General features: G+C 36.0%; 1 protein-coding gene across 1 annotated transcript in view; it reads left to right on the top strand.

Annotated features, from left to right (window-relative positions):
* kcnh7 (potassium voltage-gated channel subfamily H member 7) overlaps window positions 1–23,055 on the top strand; it is a 51,505-nt gene that overhangs the window by 14,782 nt on the left and 13,668 nt on the right. The window contains exons 4-12 of the mRNA XM_030124547.1: window positions 4,857–5,297; window positions 6,501–6,712; window positions 11,453–11,878; window positions 14,447–14,846; window positions 14,990–15,190; window positions 17,140–17,394; window positions 19,783–19,988; window positions 20,953–21,040; window positions 21,185–21,358. Of these exons, the coding sequence (XP_029980407.1) occupies window positions 4,857–5,297; window positions 6,501–6,712; window positions 11,453–11,878; window positions 14,447–14,846; window positions 14,990–15,190; window positions 17,140–17,394; window positions 19,783–19,988; window positions 20,953–21,040; window positions 21,185–21,358 (2,403 nt within the window). The remainder of the gene's footprint in view (window positions 1–4,856; window positions 5,298–6,500; window positions 6,713–11,452; window positions 11,879–14,446; window positions 14,847–14,989; window positions 15,191–17,139; window positions 17,395–19,782; window positions 19,989–20,952; window positions 21,041–21,184; window positions 21,359–23,055) is intronic.

Here is a 23,055-nt window from a genome sequence, read left to right as displayed (position 1 = left end):
TTCAGAGACTTGCTTTTACTCATACATTTTACAATGCAGCAACTTCCATTAAACTTGGAACTTCTATTGTAGTTTCTCTGACATGACTTTTTGAAACAGTTGCCGAATGAAAAAAAAAAGTGCAAGCTGCAACATAGCAAAAACAAAACTTAAAAATAAAAAGACACCCCAACAACTGTAACACCAACAGTTTCCTTTTCCCAGGACCAAATCTTGTGTGTTGGCCCTGTATCTGTGGAAAGTTAAAGGATGGTAATCCTGCAAAGACAGCAAGTTGTGGGTATTCAGTTGTTGTGTTACAAGGTTATGAGCGGAACTAAGAAGGGTATACACAGTTAATAGAAGGGGGCCCCCTCTCAAAGCATTCTGCACTCAGCCCTGTAGTGTTTCTAGTGGAAAACAATATTCGATAATTCGCTGCCTATTGAAGTGTTACAGCTGTTGTTTCAGCTTGTACTATGGTACGACAGCATATGAAAAATTCATATGGTATGGAAATTAAAACCAGTTTACCAGTTCATCTGGTCAGGCCCGAATCATCATGTCACAGACCTGTGATCACATGTGTTTGATGGACTCCTGTTTGGCAGTTGTTGTTTTCTTTTTTCTTCCCCTTCCTTAACCTTTACTGTCTTCCTCAATATACATTAACTGAAAAATATGATGAAGAATCTACAAGATATTGACTTTAAATAAGACCAATAAGACCATTTAGTATGATTTTTATATTAAAGATGACCACATTTTTTTGATATACAATACTTTCAGAAGTTTTACCTAAAGTTATTATGTAACTTGATGCCAGAAAAAGTATGTCAAACAAGCTAAGATAACACAAACCATTCAATGTTGCTAATATCATATATTTAATGTTATTCCATAATGTATTTGAAGACTGAAAAATTTAAAAAAAAATTCCAAAATGTTTTTAAAGTATTTGAAATATGGTGTAGTATATAAAATATAAATACTAATATTAATAATGATAATTATTTTTGGCATTCCAACATTTCCAGCATTGTAACAGTCATTTGTTATTTTAATTTAATGTAAGGTCTAAACGGAAACTAAATATACATCTCAATAATTTAGATATAATTTAAAACTGTGCTGTCTGTGATTGTTGTAATAATAAAAAAAAAACAACATAAAGCAAGTTTCCACTGCATTTTTCCAAGTGAGGACAAATAAATAAATGCAAGCCATCTCATGTAATAGATCTAATCCATTATAGAGTGCACTGTACTTCGCTGTAAATTGAAAAGTAACTGCACACAGCAACTAAAAGCCTTAAAGTGTGTGGTATTAAATGGAAAATAAGCTGCCAATATTATACTCCCCATGGAGGCTGAACTAATCCAGTCTCGTGAAACTATTTTCTCTGTTTGAGTGATAACAGGTCACTGATCCTCAATGAATGAGTATACACTACTTTAGATCCTATGCCCCATCACGGTTTATGACTAGTTATGTTTTGGTTTAGGCTACTTCTCTGGTTGTGAAAAGCTCAATGCAAATACGGTATAAAATGTAGTAGGGACTTTGATTTGGTTGTGCAGGGTGTCCAGAAAGTGTCTTTACAAGTAAAAAAAAAAATTTACGAAAGCAATTGATGAGATACGTTAGTTAGATGTGTTCTATGTACTCAGTGGTTTTCAGGGTTTTTAATCACATTGTGGGATCATTTGGAATTGACTCATTGGTCCATTTTTCTTCAATGAGAGCTCAATTACTACAAATGTTTACCATGACCTTTTGGTTGAACATGTGGCACCACAACTGGATGACCTTCAACCAACCATCATTTTCCAGTAGATGGTGCACCACCACATTGGGGACTGCATGTTGGTGGGTTCATAAATCAAACATTTCCAGACCGATGGATTGGAAGGGATTGCCTAATTCCCTGGACACCTCGTTCACCAGATATCACTCCCCTGGATTTCTTTCTATGGGGTTATGTTAAAGATATTGTGTACTGAACAAAGATACGGGACATCAAGGACCTAAAGCAAAAGATCACTGATGCCATCGAAACCACTGATGAGGCTATGATGTGGCAAGAAATCCAGTACTGTCTTGGTGTGCTTTGTATAACTAATGGTTCCCATATAGAGGCGTATTAAATGAGGCAAAAAAAGCTTCAATACCTGCCTTTCATTTTGTAATAATTTCTATAGATTTGCCTATTCATTTGCTTTTCTTATATATATATATATATATATATATATATATATATGTGTGTGTGTGTGTGTGTGTGTGTGTGTGTGTGTAGATAGATAGATAGATAGATAGATAGATAGATAGATAGATAGATAGATAGATAGATAGATAGATAGATAGATAGATAGATAGATAGATAGATAGATAGATAGATAGATAGATAGATAGATAGATAGATAGATTAACATGTTAACGTGGATTAATCCATCATCTTGATTAATCTGATTAAGAATTTAAACGCAATCAACTCATCTGCAGCACAGAATGACTGTGAATGTCTCTGCCAACACATTTCAGGCAGTTTCTCCAAGTAGAGTTACCGTTGTGCTTGGGCAGTTGATCTGGTAGTGGCCGGCAGCACAACCAAACAATAAAGATGGAAGACACTAAACAGCATGTTGGCCCTCTGGATGGAAATATGAGGACAAAACCCAAGAAGGAACAGTCGTTTCAAGTTGTTTTATTGAAACTGTCAAAGGTGTTTAATAAACACATTTAGTGCATATATATTCCCTTCTTTCTTGAGTGTCTTTGCTCAAGCAAATTGAAACACGATGAATATAGATTACAAATTTATGGTATTTAATCGTGATTAATTGAAATTAATCCACAGCAACCCTGCGATTGATTGATTGATATACATATATATATATATATATATATATATATATATAGATATATATATATATATAGATATAGATATATAGATATATATATATATATATGTTTGAGAGAAAAAATCTTGATAAAACAAAAATATTGTGCTGCGTCAGCTGGATCCCAAATGCCCGTTCCCAGAAAACCCATCAGATATTCCAGCACCACCTCTGATATGTCACCCAGAACTAATTCCTTACTGAGATATTCCTGGTGTTTAACTGCTGCTGTGTTGGACTGGAACGGCAATTTTCCAGGCTGTGATTTTCCAAAAGAGTTAATCATGATAAAGTCTTTGTCTAAAAGTAGATTTTTTGGTTACTAACCTGTTTCTTGCTGTAAATCATAGTGCCAGACCACTCTCCTTTTTTCCCTATTTTCATTATTTCTACTTAATAGCAAATATGACATTTAGGAAAATATCTTAATTTTACATGTAACTTAATTTTACTGCTTTTGTTGTTGACCTTATTAAAAAAAATTACATTGCCACATTACACACTGCTGCCCATAAAGTTAGAATAAATTGCTTTTACCTCTTCTCATGAAAGCATTGTGACAATATGCTTTATTCTTGATAGATAAAGTGCAATTGGGACTCAGTATGTAATCACTGCACCTGGTCATAGGTGATTACTGATGTGTATGAACAGGAATAGAAAGAGGGGTATGTGTGAAAACAAAATGATTCCAAATTTATGGGCAACAGTGTAGTATTATAGTAATGGAACAATGAAATACCAGACCAAATGTCATTTCAGTTAAAGTTTACCTCAGCAAAATATGAAACTGTAACTGATAGTATATTACTGGTGGGTAACATGTTTAAAAATAAAATATTAATTAAATGTTAGAGTTTGTGTAACCATGATAATGTCATAGAAAGTACTGGTGTTAAGTTATTATCATTGGTACTGAAGTGTTTCTGCTCACAATAAGTATCCTGTGTATTCTTTAACCACTATATCAGGAAACTCCCTTTTTTTTAGGTTGACTTGAGCTCAACTTTTCCACTGTAAAACACTTTACGTAGTTAGAACATAAGCATTACCAATGACACTAGTTCCCTGCAGAGAAGACTCAGGAAGGTTGTCCATATCTCCTGCCAGCTCAGGATGTCATTAGGTTCCTCTCCAGGAAACTTGTTGAGTGTTATGCCTCTTTTGTAAGCTGCTATAGTTGTAACATCAGCACATTTGGCCAGAGAATGGAAACAGATGGCAATGACGTTATGTAAGGAGGGTGCTGAGGGATGGCTGTCTCACGAGTGAAGCAGGGTTCACTTTCACCCTCTGCTATTGTTTATGAGCCAAAACTGTCATCTTCTCCCAAGAGCCCATTAATGCACGTGAAGTGTACATTCTGAAAGTATATCTGTGTGCAAAATGTAGGTATTTGTCACAAAAAGACATCTGAAATCTGTGTGTTTTTATTGGTTTTGGGCAAAGAAATAAGATTAAATGGTGTTCAATCAGAAGTCCTTTTTATCCCTGTTTTGGGTTTTGGTGCACTGATCTCCTAAGAGAGCAATTATTTAAAACACTGGAGCAAAATGGAGCTTTTAAACAAAACCTGTTTTATTAAGAATAAAATAGAAAGCCTCAGACTAAATAATTGGCACACATGACTGGGGGTAATACTGCATAGAAAGAAGGATATTAGCGGAAGAAAATGTATTCATGTTACAGCCTTGTACTCAAGTACAACCTGTTTGTTTTTGTGCATTGTGAATTGCATGCACTGAGGAGGAGGTGAATCACCAGAAGATCTAGAAATGAAAATGCCAATTGTCAATCCAATATGAAGTCTTCTGTGGTTTTAATGAAGTCGTCCAAAGGTGAAGCTGTGAGGACTGTGATGTTTTCCACTTTTCAACATAGATTTTGACTGAAGAAAACTGTTTAGATACTTTCTGATTATTGTTGGTTTTTATTTCTCAGCACCGAGTAACAGCTTCTTTTTCTTTGAATGTACAGGGAGGAGCAGATTCTTCCGCTTCCGCCAGGCAGCTTTGAGCTTAATGAATACCAACAAGCAATCACTTCCACAAGAGGACCCAGATGCTGTGATGGTGGACTCACCCAAAGAGAATGAGGACTCGGTGGCCCTGCAGAGTTTCCCCTCACCCACTAAGAGCATTTGCAGTCCCATTGAGGCTAATGACACACATGCCCTCATAAGCTCCAGCCACCACTCTTCCCAAGCAAGCACGGGCCCTGAACCGCTTGGCCAGTCATCTCCGAAACACGCCTGGGACAAGCTTTACCAGACAGAGCCACACCAGTCCTCTACCTCCCTGTCAAACACCTTCCCCCGAGGCAGCATTAGCAGCATGAGGCGAGCCTCATCTGTCCATGAAATTGAGGGCTACAGCTCCAATTCTAAAACTGTATTCAGGGATCGTCATACAAGTGAAGGTATGTAGGTACTGCAGTGTGCAAGTTAAAGTCATGGTTCAAGTAGTGCATTATCATATTATAAATGATTTAATGTTGCATTAAAATTCACATCAATTTTGCTCAGTTTTGTTTTACATTACACTTGACTTTGCTGTTGAACCTGTGTGATTTTTTTGTGAAAAATGTCCCAATATAATATGTATTACAATATGAATGTTCTGTTTCTCCTTTATTTGGTCTGTCCACGATTGCTGCCTTTAGACAATGTCAGAGGTAATGATGTGGCTCAATGCTATTTTGAAGCATGACATTCATGCAAGGCAATCAGCATAAATGGTCATCACAGATCCACTCTTTGTGGATGGGCTAAGTGGGCTTACTGCACTTAATTATGGGAAATGGTTATACACTTAGACCAATGTGGTCATTTTCTGCTGCAGTCCATAAAACCATATAATGTAAGCACGTAAGCCTTGTATTTGCTGTCATCGAGCATTGCCTTTAAATAACAATGCATGACAATAAGGCTTTGCATTGTGATACTGTACTAGCTCTGTAAATTGTTGTTTACAGCTATGCCATTTAGCATAAAGTACTGTATGTGTGGGCAACGGAAAACATGAATGTGTAGCTGCACAAATATGAACATAAGCTCAGGTTTGAGAATGTCTTACTCAGTCCTTACAAGTTCATTATTGCCACTGATGGCATTGGCATTAAAATCTTTAAAAAGAAAGGCAAATGATCTAGTTTACGATTCTGTTACATGTGTCACATTACATGTGTGATGAAAACAGAAGTGCTACAGGAATCAATCTAAATATTTAATTGGTTCCAATTTAAGGCTGTAAGTACAGGCAGGCTCAGTTGCAAGTATCTAGTTTGTTATATGCTACACAAGATGGTTGATCTGTATTGCATTTTATTCATATACTTCATAATGTAATGAAAATATATCATACACTGCCTGAGAAATATTGATATATATATCTATATACATATATATCAGTGTCACCCCATGTATGTGGCTAAGCATGTCAGTATAAAAATATTGACATACTTGAGTGAGTAAAATTGTTAAAGTCAAAGGATGGTGGATTGTGACTTAACTTCTATTGATCCTTAAATAAATGTCAGCTTCTATTTGTTAGTAATATGTGGCACTAATGAACAAAATATTGTTATATTCTGTGCTGACTGTCATTTGTTTCAAACCACCAGGGCCTTTTAATCATGTAAAGTCCAGCCTGCTTGGCTCTACCTCTGACTCGAACATCAATAAGTATAGCACCATCAACAAGATCCCCCTGATTGCACTTAACTTCTCTGAGGGGACTGATAAGAAGACTCATTCTCCGCCAACATCTGAGAAACCCATCATAGCACCAAAGGTCAAAGACAGAACCCACAATGTAACAGAAAAGGTGACACAGGTGAGTCATTATGTTTTACTTTGTTTAATATCACATTTTATACTAATTGGGATTACACTGTCAAGAAGTCATACAGTAATCTGAAAGGTAACATTAATACTCATTACCATTTAAAAAACACCATTTTACCTAAAAAATCAAAGTGAATACTGGATGTTTGCAGGGATTTTTTTTTTTGCTCAGTGATAATCCAGAGGGTCAGCAATTACTATCACATAACATAAGATTAGACTAACACAGGTCAGACCAACATGTTAAAATATCCTAAATCATCTGATATAATATACAGACCTACTTTCCATCAAAGTTTGGACATTTTCTAATACACAATAAACAACAGCTATCATTTGTTAATTCACTTGAACATTTAAAGGGTTTTCACTGACCAGTGTAATTTCACTTTGTAAATGTTCAGTCTGGTATTTGCAACACACTCAGAAAAGTTGTGACAGAAGCATGTTTACCACTGTATTACATCTCCTGTCCTTTTTGTTTAATGTTTAACTATCACAGAGTCGTGGATGACACTTTTTTGTGCAATAGTCCTATTGTCCATACAATAGGAATCATGCAGAATGAAGTCTGGCCTTGTCCTGCTCAGAAAGGTACACCATTTATGAGGAAACAATGGATTTTATAAAATGAACTGGAACTCAGAAAGTCTAACTCAGCAGGCAAGTGAGCTGTCATATAGACCTGTCAATCAAAGCCCTCTATTCACCCTGAGAACTTATTAACGGAGGGAGAAAAATGAAGATGGTCCACCAGATCATTTATTAGAGGTTCCAAGTAAGAGAGATGAACCTGGGATGAGTGCTGGAAAAATATTATTGGTTTAGTATTTTTAGAGAGAAGTTCACTGTACATCAGTTAACATAACTCTGCATTGTTCTACACAGAATTGATAAAAGGCATCCTCCTTCCATAAGAGTCTCAGGTTGCATTTGCAGTGGATAAATCTGTCAATGTTTTTTTTTTAAAGAACTCTAACTATATTCCTCAGAGCAGTAGGATTTTTTTCTCATGTCTTTTGAGGGCTTGGAAGTCCCGCACATTCAACTATGGTTACACACTTGGACTCCTCAAATCTGCTCAACATTATATATGGGTATTTCTGTGAAACTGGAACCTAAAAACTGGACAGAGGGGCTAAAAATTAAAAAAATTCAAACCAGATGTAGACTAATGTTATGAAGCAAGTTTGGAAGCACTTTGGGTCTATTTTAAAAATAGATATTTACTGAGATAAAAGAGAAACTATTTTTAAGATAAAACACATTTTATATTATTTTTATACAAAAATCTGCATGTAACACGGTAAAAAGGACACAAAAATTATGCGCTGCTATTTTTTTGAGTATCTTTTCATTCTCTCACAGGTACATTTTAAAAATCAAACTGATTATGCAAGGCAGAGGGTTTCACAAAAATGACCACATTTGCAAAATCACTCGCGATTTATTTGTGTTTAAATGGGCAGGTTCAGCAAGTAGTGGACACAATGGATTACACATGAAACCTGGAATGAGACTGCTGATTTGTGAAAAACCTGCATGTCTGGATTAGAAAAACCACTAGGATCAACAAATTTAACAGTGCCTTTATTTATAACATTGTATAATACCATTTTATTTGTTTTCCAGATAAAATGCACTGACACCTAGGTAGCTTTTCCTGTCCCAATTTTGGTCCTATTTTTGGCCCCAATATTGTATTAAAAATTCATTAATTTTGGGATGGCTCAGAGCAAGAGTATAATTTTTTTTGCATTTATTTGAGGTCATCATTAGGTATATCCTTGGGGGAAATATGTCTAAATTTCTCTTTTATTATTGGGTCTAAAAAACTGGTTAAGTGCCAGATACCAAAATGAACCCAGTTTCATAGAAGCTCCTATTTACTATTACACTATCTTGGATTGGGCCTTTCTGTGTGGACTTAGTCTGTGTGGGTTCTCTCCAGGTCCCACTGTCCAAAACACATGCACCTTAATAGTAGGGGTGTTAGAAAATATCGCTTCTGCAACATATCGCAATATTTCATTTCACAATACCGTATCGATATTAAAAAGCACTGTATCGATATTTTTAGGTATTTATTCAAATGCAGATATGACGGAGGTTCATTTTTGTTTTTCTTTATTGTTTATATCTTATTTATTATTATTTAACACTCTTTTATTAAATAATGTTGGTTCCTTTGTCGGGATTGCACAAAAATAATATTCTGATGTTAGTTCTGAACTAATAGAGTATGAACATTTGAACAGGATCTTAACCTGTAATGTCTTTAAAACATAATTTAAATTTTAACACAGTAAAATTGTTGTGATATAGCATTAGATCGTGTTGTGATCAAATAAAAATGTGTTTAATATTTGTACATATTTCTGGTGTTATTCAGTTCTTCTAGGAAATAATCTTTAAAAAAAGAACCAAACAAAAAATTGCCTTTTTAACAGTATCATGATATATCGTGATATATCATATCGTGATCCTAGTATTGTGATTTGTATCGCATCGCCTGAATCTTTCCAATACACACCCCTACTAAATAGGTTGTTTGGTTGATCTAAATCCCTCATAGGTGTGAATGTGAGAGTGAACAGTTGTTTTTCTGCATATGTCAGCTATGCAATGAGCTGGTGGCACATCCAGAGTGTACCCCAACTCCCCGAGACCCTGTTGAAGACTCAGCTGGATGAGTGAATGAATATTATCCTTCACTATCCATCTAACCATCCATGCTTGTCTTTGATGGATGCTCTTTTTATTCTCAGTCATGGTCCCCTTATTGTAGAATTTCCATTACAGTGTTATGTTGTATAAGTTCCTCAGTCCCAGTGTGTTGCAGACATCAAAATCTAGTTTCTCAAAAATATATTTTCAAAATATAGTTTGACTGGTGAGTGCATCTTTTTGTGCATTTTTGTCAGTTAAAAGAATGTTCCAGTGAATTAATGAATACCTTTTCATTTCTATTGTATTTTTAAAGATTTGTATGGAACTTGGGGTTATAAATAAAAAAGGCACAATACACCGCGGTGTATTTTCGGACTCACTTGAATCATCCTGACAAATTCTGACAGGTCACACAGCTTTAAGAAACACATGTATCTGTAGGCAGGTCAAGCAAGCAAGCAAGCACAGGAGAATTGCACTGAAACTTTTTTTCAACAGAGCTTTCTCATTCATAAATGAAGACCAACCATCATGATGATTAAACGCTCTACCTCCCTGCTGCCTTTACTTTGGAGTTGGAGACACTACTGAGATGTGAACACCGCATCTACTTCCTGACTGCTACCATGGGGCAATCTATAATTCATGTGTTGAAGATAAGGGAATGTGCTGAAATGAACAGAGACCCCCTGCCCTTGTGCTCATTCCTGCACAGTTTTCTGTCCTCTGTGTGCATGTGTGTGTGTGTGTGTGTCTGCCAAAGCTAATTATGCAAGAAACAGGGGATAGCTTGGTCCTACTGAAAACACTAAATAATTTACCTTCCACAAAGAGTTCATTCATACTACATGATGAAACTAAAGCGCATGTTTGCTCAGCAGGACTCTACGCAAACATACCTCTCAACCAATCAAATGTTTGTTGGTGACAGATGATTGTTCATAGCACAGGTGTCAAACATGCGGCCCGGGGGCCAAATCTGGCCCACCAAAGGGTCCAATCCGGCCCTTGGGATGAATTTGTGAAATGCAAAAAAAGATGTTAGCAATCATTTTAGTTCAGGTTCCACATTCAGACTAATTCAATCTAAAGTGGGTCATAATAACCTATAAATACTCACAACTCCAAATTGTTCTCTTTGTAAATGTAAATGTTTTCATGTATTTACACTTAAAGTATAATATTGCAAAAATATCTGAATAACCTGAACAAATACGAACAAGCTGAAATGTCTTAAGAGAAGTAAGTGCAATTTTAATAATATTCCACCTGTTACTAAACATTTTGTGTATTTGTAGATCCACTGTGATCTGTAAGTTATAATGTACATGTGTAAATGATAAACTGAGGCAGAATATTGTTAAAATTACACATTTTTTTCAGTTTGTTCATGTTATTCACATTGTTTGAAAGGATAGTTTATAGATGCAGACATTTTCATAATGTAATTTTACTTTTTTTGCTCTAAAACAGAAAAAATTTTGGAGTTGACATTATTTATATATTATTATATTATAATTTTACTGGTTCAGCGCACTTCAGATCAAATTTAACTGAATGTGGAACTGAACTAAATTGAGTTTGACACCCGTGGTTCATAAGGTAAAGTATGTACGGATTTTACCAAGCACAGAACGTACCCCTTACAAATGTGGAGCAAGTCAGTGGCAATCACATTATTCATGATTCTAGGACATAAGCAATCTTCTTGTCATACTAGAGTCAAACCTAATACCGTTTGACTGCAGAGCACTTATATTAGCTTCTGTCAAATCAGTCTCTCAAGTACTTAATCTGGGTGAATACCTGGTGGTCTTTAGCAACAATTATAAGACCACCAGAGGGGGAATGTGAGAGCGAATGAATAATGGGTCAATAATGTAAAGCGCTTTAGGTGTCTAGAAAAGCGCTACATAAATCCAATCCATTATTGTTATTATTATTATTATTATTATTATTATTATTATTATTATTATTGTTATTATTAGAAGAATTAGGTGAAGCGGTGTTTGATGTAGTATCGCAAAATTAAATGTTACTTCTTTTACATCTCCTCCAGGTTCTGTCACTTGGAGCTGATGTTTTGCCTGAGTACAAACTCCAGACGGCCCGCATTGACAAGTTCACCATCCTCCACTACAGCCCTTTTAAAGCCGTGTGGGACTGGCTGATCCTGCTGCTGGTTATCTACACGGCAATCCTCACTCCATACTCGGCTGCTTTTCTTCTCAATGACCAAGAGGAGCAGAAGAGGCGTGAATGTGGATACTCCTGTAGCCCTCTTAATGTGGTGGATTTAATCGTGGACATCATGTTCATCATTGACATTCTTATAAACTTCAGGACCACTTACGTGAACCTGAATGAGGAGGTGGTCAGCCATCCCGCTAAAATAGCAATCCATTATTTTAAAGGCTGGTTCCTTATAGACATGGTGGCAGCCATCCCCTTTGACCTCCTTATCTTTGGCTCAGGATCGGATGAGGTATGTTTTCTCTAATGTATGTATGTTACCTTTTTTTTCTTTCCCAGGAAGCTTTACTGCACATCACTGGTCGTAGCCATGCTTGCCCTGTTATCCATTTACTAAGCCCAGACTTGTGCCCCTGGGCCACTACTTACAGCCTGAATCTTTCTGTCTCGGCTCTGAAAGGATTACTTTAAATTGCATGTTTTTTTTTTTCTTTTTTTTTCTTTTTTTTTGAATGGTTCTCATTCTAGAATCCATTTACACGGATTAATGGCTTACCAAATGGCAATCAATGATGCATTTATGTGAGGAGCAGGCCAACAGGGCGGTGTGCACAGCTTACATGCAGATGTGAGATGACCATTGGTAGGCGGTCTGCCAGGCCTGCTGGCTTGTTTGTTGGTAGGATATGTCCCCTCAGCCTCTGGATCCACTTCGCTGCTTTATCGTGCTCTGTAGGAACTCCATTACACCAGAAAATCTCCTGATTATAAACCATAATCATCTTTTCCACTGGCTCTGCAATGGCTACTGCTGAGTCAGTTCAGCCAGAGACGACAAATCACAAAGAATTCTCAAATAAAAGGGCAGCAAATAAATCAGAAAAATAGCTCTGGTAAAATATGGTATCTTTTTTTTTTTTTTTTTTGGTAATATCCATGCAATCCATGAATATTAAACCTATTACAGAAATTGTTATACATTATAAATACATGTATTATTATTATTATCTCAAATTGCATAATAGCAGTCACATCTGTAAATAGGATATTATGTCTTTTCATTACATTATGACATTGCATGTGTTTACATTTTCAACTTACTCCCATTCACATTTATTCTCATTCAGAAAATAAAAGCAGCTGAGATAGTGACAGATGGTTTTCACAAGGCCCCCATTCATTTAGCAGCTTAATACCATGGTTTTAACCTACAAGCTCCTGAGTAAACCTTTTGATTAAAGCAGGAAATATAGTTAAAATAAATTTCAATCAATGTCATGCGGCTGTCAAAACAAGCCAGTGTCACCAGGAATTTGGACGTACAGAGGTTGTACGCACCATGCAGTGTATTGTTAATAATAATTAGAGGAATTATTTTCAAGTGGTTTGATGTGAACGGTGGGGAAGAGGTTGAGTGCTTTGTCCTAACTTGAACTCCTTCAGTTTTGCTGCCGTTAGTGAGAAACAGAGGAAAACAGGAGGGGAGGGGGTCTTTTGTGCTGTTCTGGTGTATTATGTCATTTTTAGCGCAGGTGCGTTGAACACTTGTAACTTACATTAGCTTTCATTAGACTGTACAATGCAATGTGCTATGGCAAGGTTTTTGTGTTTTGTTTTGAATGTTTAATCAGGGTTATTTTTTTTTTTTTAATATTTTTTCCATTGAAGTAACATTTATTAAAGCTTTTCTGTGAAATTGTTGGTATGTACACTTTAAATACATACCCACAGTTTCCAGTTTACATAAGCAGCAAACTGTAAGAGAGTGTGAGCAAAACTAAGTGTAATGAAAATCAGATCAGCTAAACAGACAAACTGACAAGAAAATGGAATTGGATTAAACTATAACAGCAGCAATTTAAAAAAAAAAAAAAAAAGCTGCAAGTTCATGTAAAAACAATGCAGAGGTAGAGTTCATGTGATGACAAAATCATAGAAAAGACAGAATATGAATCAGAAAACAATCTGAAGTTTGGTGTGGGAAGGTCTAACATAATCTGTATCTGTATCTGTATAATCTGTATCCAAAAGTAGAATTTCAATAATCCAATATCATCAGGCATGTTGAAACACAGAGCGAAAAATGTACATTTTCTGTCCAGTTTTATTGATTGTATTTTATATAGAGTCAACCAAGGGAAACAAAGTCAATATTTCCAAATGTCAACATGGACTTTAGTAAACTGTGACATTTCTACTGTTTTCTGACCTTTAATAACCATAAATGATTCATTAATTAGGAATCATTTATTCTAACTCAGACTATGAGCTTCTTGCTGTAGTGGAAAGTATCATCTGTGTTTTGGAAGGTCTATATATATATATATACGTATAACTTGCAGTAGAGACGTTGAAAATAATGATAATGACAAAATGATAACTGATTTTAAGTCTTTAGAAAACTAATATTATATGAAACACTAACTGAGGCTTATTTTGAGAGTCTTCCTCACGTATTCAGATTAATTTCACATAAAGAACATTCAGTCATTCGATAGATTGATGATCAACTAATAGGAATAATGGCTAGAGATGAGTTAGAGTCTGCAGAATTAAACTCACAACCATCCTTTACTTGAATGTGACTGCCTGTAATGTCTTAAAAACGAGGCTTTATCTATTTATTTTAGCTTGAAACATGAGATTTGTGACAGTTTGTGAAGTGAATCTTGTGATTTGTCACAGCTCTAGAACTGCTGTTACCAAGAGAACATGCCAGAGTGGGGGAGAACTGTGTGTGATACGCCACAAATAAAACTGTGTTTTTAAGAAGAGATGAAACTTGTTCTATGCTGATATATTAAGCCTGAGTGTATTTCTGCTGTGAGTTGTAAAGCTCCCATATTTACATTTTGTTTAGACTACCACACTGATTGGCCTGTTGAAGACGGCGAGACTCCTGCGATTGGTGCGAGTTGCCAGGAAGCTGGATCGTTACTCTGAGTACGGAGCTGCAGTCCTCATGTTGCTCATGTGCATCTTCGCTCTAATCGCCCACTGGTTAGCCTGTATATGGTACGCCATTGGCAACGTGGAGAAGCCCTACTTGGAGCACAAGATTGGCTGGCTAGACAATCTGGGCGTGTCCATAGGAAAGAGATACAACTACAGCGATCCCAGCTCTGGTCCCTCTATCAAGGACAAGTATGTCACAGCACTTTACTTCACCTTCAGCAGCTTGACCAGTGTGGGCTTTGGAAATGTTTCCCCAAACACCAACTCAGAGAAGATTTTTTCCATCTGTGTTATGTTGATTGGCTGTGAGTATGTTGAGGTATTTTTAAGCATGTGTTTCTTTTAGTGTTGAGAACTTTATTCAGTCATTTTATCACTTTTTTTTTTTTACTTCTCTCCACTAGTCCACAGTATTTGATTCATATATTATTTATTCTTTATATTCCAGCTCTCATGTATGCCAGCATATTTGGTAACGTCTCTGCCATCATCCAGAGGTTGTACTCGGGGACAGCACGTTACCATGCTCAAATGTTACGTGTTAAGGAGTTTATCCGCTTTCACCAAATTCCCAACCCGCTGAGACAGAGGCTGGAGGAGTACTTCCAACACTCATGGACCTACACTAACGGCATCGACATGAACACGGTAAATAACAACAATCAGATCAATACAATCAAACTCATTGAAAGTTAAAGTTTTTGCAAAATTCTAAAAAGTACTTTCCTTTTCTTGTCTGCCTTTCATTTGGATCTTCATTGGTAAGAGCAGGAGGTACATATTTCTATTTCTTTTATTAATGTTGTCCAATGTGTTACAGATTATAACAAATATCTAAAACAAGTCTGTTAAGAAGATATATATATATAATACACTTACTTACTTACTGTATGTTTTAATGCCACAAATGGCTGATTTTCAACTCACATTGTGCATAATTATCATATGCTTGTATAATTATGGGAAACCAGTTACCTCATCTCTGTCAATAGATGTAAATGTGTTAAATCCTAGGAACAGCAGGGTTTCTGCAGCTCATTAAAAAGCATTAAAAGTCATTAAATAGATTTTGTGAAAATTAAAAAGCATTCAATTCTATATCCAGAGGTGTTAAAAAATTATTCACGATTTATTTTGATTATATAAACATTTACTAATTTTGATCAGAATTATAGTGTGATGATTGACAGGCCGAACCCTTTAATTGGGTATTGTTTATGTCTGATACATAAAGTCACAACACTGGATGCTTGGAATGCAACATGCTGTGAGCGTGCTCATGCTGTGGTGAAAGAGCAGAGGGAATATTAGCAAATGTCAGAAAAATGGAAAAAATGCAAGTTTCAGCAGAAGTGATTGGAGGAGGAACTATTCAGAACCTGGTTAAAGCCTGTCGACGGTAAACTGTCATAAAACTATATATAAAACTGAATCTGCAGTTGGACATGGACATTAAATTTGTTTAAAGTGGCATTAAAAAGCATTAAATTAGATTTGCTGATACCTGCAGAAACCCTGTACAGTAGCATTAAAAAATTGCAGTTTTTCATATGATTATTGAGGAGCTGAAGCCCTTTACAGCGACCATGTAAGATTTATGTCACAGTGCTATTTATAGCTGATCTGAACAGATTTTTTTGACTCCAATGTGCAAGTATTTATAGAATTAGTCCAAGATTATCTGTGCAGTTATGTGTACATAAGCCAATAAGTTCTAGTTCACTGCTTTCATTTATGACTCCATTTACTCAAAAGACTGCATGAATGTCTATTAAAGTGAGTCGTGTTAATGTGTCGGTTCTGTTTATTCAAGAATACATGCGTTACATAATGCTTTGTGGTTACAGCATCCTAAACTTGTAATATTAAAGGGTCAGACAGAAGGTTTTCCTGCTCTTTGTAAGTGTAAACAGTGTTTTCAAATGCACAATTAAAAAACCCTTCATCAAGGGGAGAAAAATAAAGCCTGATAGTGTAGCTACAGATTATTGCCAGTCTTTTTTAATAACTGTAAAGTAAATTCTTCCTTTAATGTGCATGCCTACATCAAAACATTTAATCCGCAGCTCTTTTAAATGAATAGATTAGCGTATAAAAATTTTCTCGGTGCTATGTGTTTGTCACACAATGCACCATCTCCATGCTCCAGTATTCAGTCTATTTAAAATTGAAAAAAGAAAAATGAATCCAAAACTCAGCTTGCATTGTGCATTGTGTTTCGTTTAGGGACGGTTATATAAGTCCAGGTGGTGGGTATTTTTGTAAACTTCCTATAAGCTTTTTTACCTTGATATTAATCATTTTGCTTGTCTTATGTGCAGTATGTTTGTGTTTAGCCAGTTCTAAAATTATATCCTTTGCTTCCATATGTGATGCGTATGCATATGACTACGCTGTTTAAAATAGGTTTGTTTTCATCCCATGTCCTCATCTCTATGTTACTGTCGAGCTTAATTATAAATTCTCTTACTAACAGAACATTCATCATAACACATCTGCTGCACACACATTCCACTGGGTTGTAAAAAATCACATCTCATTGTTGGATATCAAACTGATAGTTTATGCATTTCACTCACGTATTTTTTTCTGCACCGTAGGTGTTAAAAGGCTTTCCCGAGTGTCTGCAGGCGGATATTTGCCTTCACCTCAACAGAAGTCTTTTGCACAATTGCAAAGCATTTCAAGGAGCCACAAAAGGCTGCCTGAGGGCCTTGGCCATGCGCTTCAGAACCACTCACGCCCCTCCTGGAGACACTCTGGTCCACGGTGGCGATGTCCTCACTGCGCTCTACTTTCTCTCCCGTGGTTCTATTGAGATCCTGAAAGATGACATTGTGGTGGCCATTCTAGGTAAATACTGTCACTTCTTATGCATGTTTAGGGAGAAACATTTAGAGAGAAAGACTTTAGTTTATGAAATGTTTGGGTACCAGAGACTGTAAAATAAATGAAAGCATTACCGGTAGAATGTGTTTTTGTTTTTTTTGTTTTTTTTTTCAATTTTGTGTCTCTTTCCATAAGGTAGATGGTTTACATTTGACCTTTTGCCTGTGGTTATCATTGGGATTATTGCTCTGGACTCTATAGCTCTCAAAGCCTCTGTCATCCACCGTAAAAGTCACGTCACTCTTGTATAAAGATGTTTGAGTTGACTGTTTAATGTCGTCGTCAAGATATGAGCCTTATGCCATTTTCAAGTCTGAAAATGAAAAAGGAGAAGGTTTTGACGTTACACATTCATGAGACAGATTGATGGACAAGTGAAAAAACGTAAGAAAAACAAACTGCCTGATGATTTAGTATCAAAACACTGGTGGGAAAAAATCCACGTTTGTTAGACAGTGTCACCAGACGTTTTGCTTCTATCCTAACACATATGTGCATATTTAAGATATAAAACTCTTTTGAACACTGAGCATAGTACATTTTGTGTCATGTCAGAACATTGTTAGAAAAGACATAATACGCTGGATGCTTATTTCCACCGTGTGATTGGTATTAAATATTCAGCATTTCAATTATTAATACCATTAATTATCCAATTCTGTTCACTATGTTTGACAAATGCAAATGTATTGAAATGCTACTGTCATAAACAGAATAATAAGCAGCGCAGTTCACGAATGGACACATACTGTTTTAACAAAGAAATAAAACAAGACTCTGCCCATCGGAAAAGCAACTGTTATAATGTAAATGAGAAAAATCTTCAAGTCATTACACCACCTAAACCACATCATGTTCACACATTTTGACAGGAATAGCAAAATGAGCCTGGCATCTCCCATTTCTGTGCTCTTGGCAAGATGGCTGTTCATGTGACAGGTTTGAAACTCTGACGTTTCTGTTAAGTGCCTCCATGAAAGGTTGTTTGGTAAAACGGTGAAATGGGCTGCCACTTTTTTGACAGCACAGGGAAATGAGTCAAAGCTGCAAAATTGGATTATAAAAAAGGCAGTAAATGACACGACCAATTAAAACAATTGTCAACTATGCATTTCAAATAATGGTATTCCTCTGTCATATAGCAAAACTGAATAATCACAGCTCATATTGGAGTAATGAGTATTTATCTTTTTCTTTACGAGTGAACCACGACCAGGTGCTACAGGCCAAGCCTGGATTAAACTTGCCATTATTCATGAGATGAATGCTCTGCAAAGCCGCACCTGACAGAATGGGGTTTAAGCTTAGCAAAAGCTGCTGCATCACACAAAACCCATTATTAACAAACACACAGGAAAAGTCACTGATCTCATAGATCAGCCCATTTGGATGTGATACTGTACAAACAGAATGCGCCATCAGCACCATTTTGCTCTAATTTGCTTCTGAAAAGTTATATGTTACTTACTGTCATCACATACGAACCTGTACCATCCTGTAATAAGGTGCAGGCTGCCCAGAGTGATCAGGCATTTTTCTGTTGTAATGATACAGAGAACATTCCACAGGTGAGGAAGTAGCATTCAGCAAGGCCCTGCACTTTAATGACTTTCTTAATCTTTGCGGTGGGAGCTGTATGGCAGTGGGATTGGAGAGATCTACAACTCTGTGTGAGGCTTTCCTCTGCAGTTGAAAGGTATCCGGTGCATGCTGTGAAAGGCGCTCTAGCAACCAACATATCATATCTCTTCCTCCTGAACCCCTGCATACAGTGTTGGCATTTAGTGAATCCCATGACTAACAAAGGCATTTTTTATGTTAGCCTTTAAACTAAACCTGTCCTCCCCTGCCAGATGAACCCTTCTTTCAGCAAAGACTCATCTCCTAGTTGGAATGATGAGAAATTTGCACTAAATTTTTATGAATTTCTGCTTTTGCAAAGCGTTGGCTTCATTATGTGATAGCCACTATCAGCACAAGAATTTCCTTTGAAGCACACAACAAGTAAAGTATGTCAATCACCATCGGACTTTCTTTCCGACATCAAAGTTGCTTTGAGTTAGCAGCTACTCCTCAGCGTAAATAATAAATCAAAGACAGAGAGACAACTGATGTACAAGCCTTGGGAGAACATCTACACAGAGAAGAAATGCTGTTTGATTTTCATTATCCATAAAAACAAACATGTCGGAGGCTCTTTACTGTGGAGAAGTTCGATAAGTCCAGATGGAATACTCCTCTCTGTAATGAATGAATAAAATGGCTCTAGACGTTATTGTAAGTAATGATGTGTCTTCCCCTATTTTCAGTTAACTTTTGGAGGAGATTTATTCTGTGTTTTTGTGGCACTAGGAAAAAATGACATCTTTGGAGAAATGATCCATATGTTTACCAAGCCTGGAAAATCCAATGCTGATGTGCGAGCTCTGAGTTACTGTGACCTGAGCACAATTCAGAGGGAGGATCTGCTGGAGGTGCTGGACATGTACCCAGAGTTTGCAGATTACTTCTTTAATAACCTGGAGCTTACCTTCAACCTTAGAGATGAGGCTGCCAAGGTCTGGTACCATTACCGTATTTTCACTAATCACTGCTGTTTAACACAACTATATTAGGCTGCTTCTATGAAACTGGGTTTATTTTGGCACCTGACACTTTGCCAGCTTTTTAGACCCAATAATAAAAGAGAAATTTAGACCCATTTCCCCCCTTGATGTACCTAATGATAACCTAAGATAAATACAAAAAAATGATACTCTTTCTTTGAGCCATCCCAAAATTTATGAATTTTTAATAAAATATTGGGACCAAAAATAGGACCAAAACTGGGAAATGAAATTGTGCCTAGGTGTCAGTGCATTTGATCTGGAAACAAAAGTTTGAGATACATATTACATATATATATATATATATATATATATATATATATATAGATAGATATATATATATATAAAGACACTGTTAAATTTGATGATTTTAGTGGTTTTTCTAATCCAGACATGCAGGTTTTTCATGAATTGACAGTGTCATTCCAGGTTTTGTGTGTAACCATCGTGTCCACTTGCGTTACATGTGGAACCTGCCCATTTAAACACAAATAAATCGTGAGTGATTTTGCAACAGCGGCCATTTTTGTGAAACACTTTGCCTTGCATAATCAGTTTGATTCCCAAACTGTACCTCAGAGAATTAAAAGATATTCGAAAAAATTGTAGTGCGCAATTTTCATGCCCTTTACACCCTCTTAGCTGCAGATTTATGTATAAAAATAATATAAAAATGTGTTTTATCTGAAAAATAGTTTCTCTTTCACCTCAGTAAATATTTATTTTTAAAAGAGACTGAAAGTGCTTCCAAACTTGCTTCATAACATCAGTCTACATCTGGTTTGAATTTTTAGCCTCCATGTCCTGGTTTTAGGGACCAGTTTCATAGAAGCACCCATTAATATACATATTTGGATTATTTTATTTAAGGTTCATCTGATCGATACCATTTTTTGTGTTAATTTTACTGTTACAGCCATCTAGTTCCCAAGACTGTGATTCAGACGGAGAGGGAATAAAATCCATAAAAAGGAGGATCTCCTTCACACCAGATCTATCTAAAAGTAAGATCCTGTGCAGCCTCTTTGCTGGTCGGAGTATTGTTTTGTTGTTATTGTTCCCTGAGCTGCACTCCCACAGGACATCTGCTCTCTGTGGACTGAACTGTGTGGTTATCCCACTGACTTCTGTTGATTGCTGTTTTACAGGGGAAAACAAGGAAGCGGTTAAAGACTCGGGGAGGGAGAGGGAGTCAAACACGTGCCTAAAGAGATTTTCAGATGTCTTGAGTCCCTCTTCCCTCAATGCCCAGGCCTTGGAATCAAACCTTATCGAACACCTCCAGGTCAGAGACAGCATGGTGAGGAACTCATCATTTGAAGGTAAGTATAGATGCACATTTTCTCTTTATGAAATTACTGTTAAAGTCTGTTTTGAAGTATTTTGTTGGTTTTAAGTACATGTGTAGCGCGTGATTATTGTTCATATGTTTTGTATGATTATAAGGCTTATCTGACATCAAATTAACATGAAAAAAAAAATTTCTTTCTATTTGACTTGAGGCCACCCAATATGGTTCAGATCAATCCGGGTAATCCTGGGTAGTAGTGAGGTGCACTATATGAACATAATGTTATGCTTATTTTCAGCTTTTGAATATAATGAAATATTCAGTTTTTCTTTTATTTATACTATTAATCATTCAATTCTATAACTGACAAATGCAATAAATAGAAATGTTACTGTCATCACATTACTTTTGTGCTGGGGTTTGTTGTGGTTGGATGACTGATGTTCAGTTGCTGTTGTTTGTTTAATGCTGGCTGTAAATCAAATTGCCTCTTGGGAATAATAAAGATAAAGAGATAGATCGTGGGGACACATCACACTTACAGCTTGAAAAACTTCCCATTCCTGTTGATTTTAAATATGATCATCATGATAAAAATGTTCATGTCTTTATATATATATATATATATATATATATATATATATATATATATATATATATATATGTCAGCTAAAATTTGCTTAGAGGTCTTATTTATGTCTTTGTGCATAAGAAATCAATATAACTGAATCCCCAAAGGAACTTTGTGTTGGTAAATGCAAGTTATGCAAATTTACAGGATTTCAGTTCTGTTGCAACATGTTGATGGTCATATGAACTATGTTTTCAGGTCAAAAATGTCCAATTTCATCACAATTAATGCTGTATTCTAATGTCACAAATGGCCAAGTTATATTTTAACTGAATTTACCTGAAAAACAAATATTCTATTCTTTTAAATTCCCCAATTTTTCTTACACTACATATCACAAGTTTTATTTTTACAGGTTGCAATATGGTGCTGATCCATCCTGCTTATGTTATGCAAATACATACATTAAGAATGTCACACGTCACTTTTTAAATCAACAGTTTTCTAATAATAAGCATTTTTATAAAGAAATAATAATTCTATATTGTTATTTACTCTTTAGTACGATGATAAACTATACAATAAATAATTCTGATCCTAGTTTTTGCACAGGGATCATTTCTGGAAACGGTGACATGGCTGCCGAGCATCAGTATGATGGGATCCGTAACAACCATGTCACATCTGTCCACTGCCACATTTTGTGTTTTTGTGTCAGCTGTTATTGTTTTAGATCCACAATATTAACATTTATGAATAAGAGGATAATTAGCAATAGTAAGTATATAAGTTTATTACTAATAAAGTGCTGGTACTGACCAGATCATCATGGGTAATGTCACGTCCGTCCACTGTCACGTCTGTCCACCAGCAAAAGTTTTCACATACACGTGCTATTCAAAATCCAATATTTCTGAAAATATAGCTTCCACTGTCAAATAATATCAGTAGTCTGTGCACAAATGTATTAGCATTATTTCAACACAGTTCTATGCATTTCTTACAACTTTTTTTTTGACAAAAATGGCCACTCATTTGACCCCCTAAGTAAATTTTAGCTGATGTATATATACTTTATTTTTATATCCAAATTTTACAGTATACACAACAAACAAATAAACAAAAAACAGACCGCAACAGTTAGAGCATCCAGGTTC

This window comes from Sphaeramia orbicularis, chromosome 21 (assembly GCF_902148855.1).
Source record: "Sphaeramia orbicularis chromosome 21, fSphaOr1.1, whole genome shotgun sequence".
NCBI lineage: Eukaryota > Metazoa > Chordata > Actinopteri > Kurtiformes > Apogonidae > Sphaeramia > Sphaeramia orbicularis.
The sequence above is the reverse complement of the archived record's forward strand: the minus strand, read 5'-3'. Positions and strand labels throughout refer to the sequence as shown.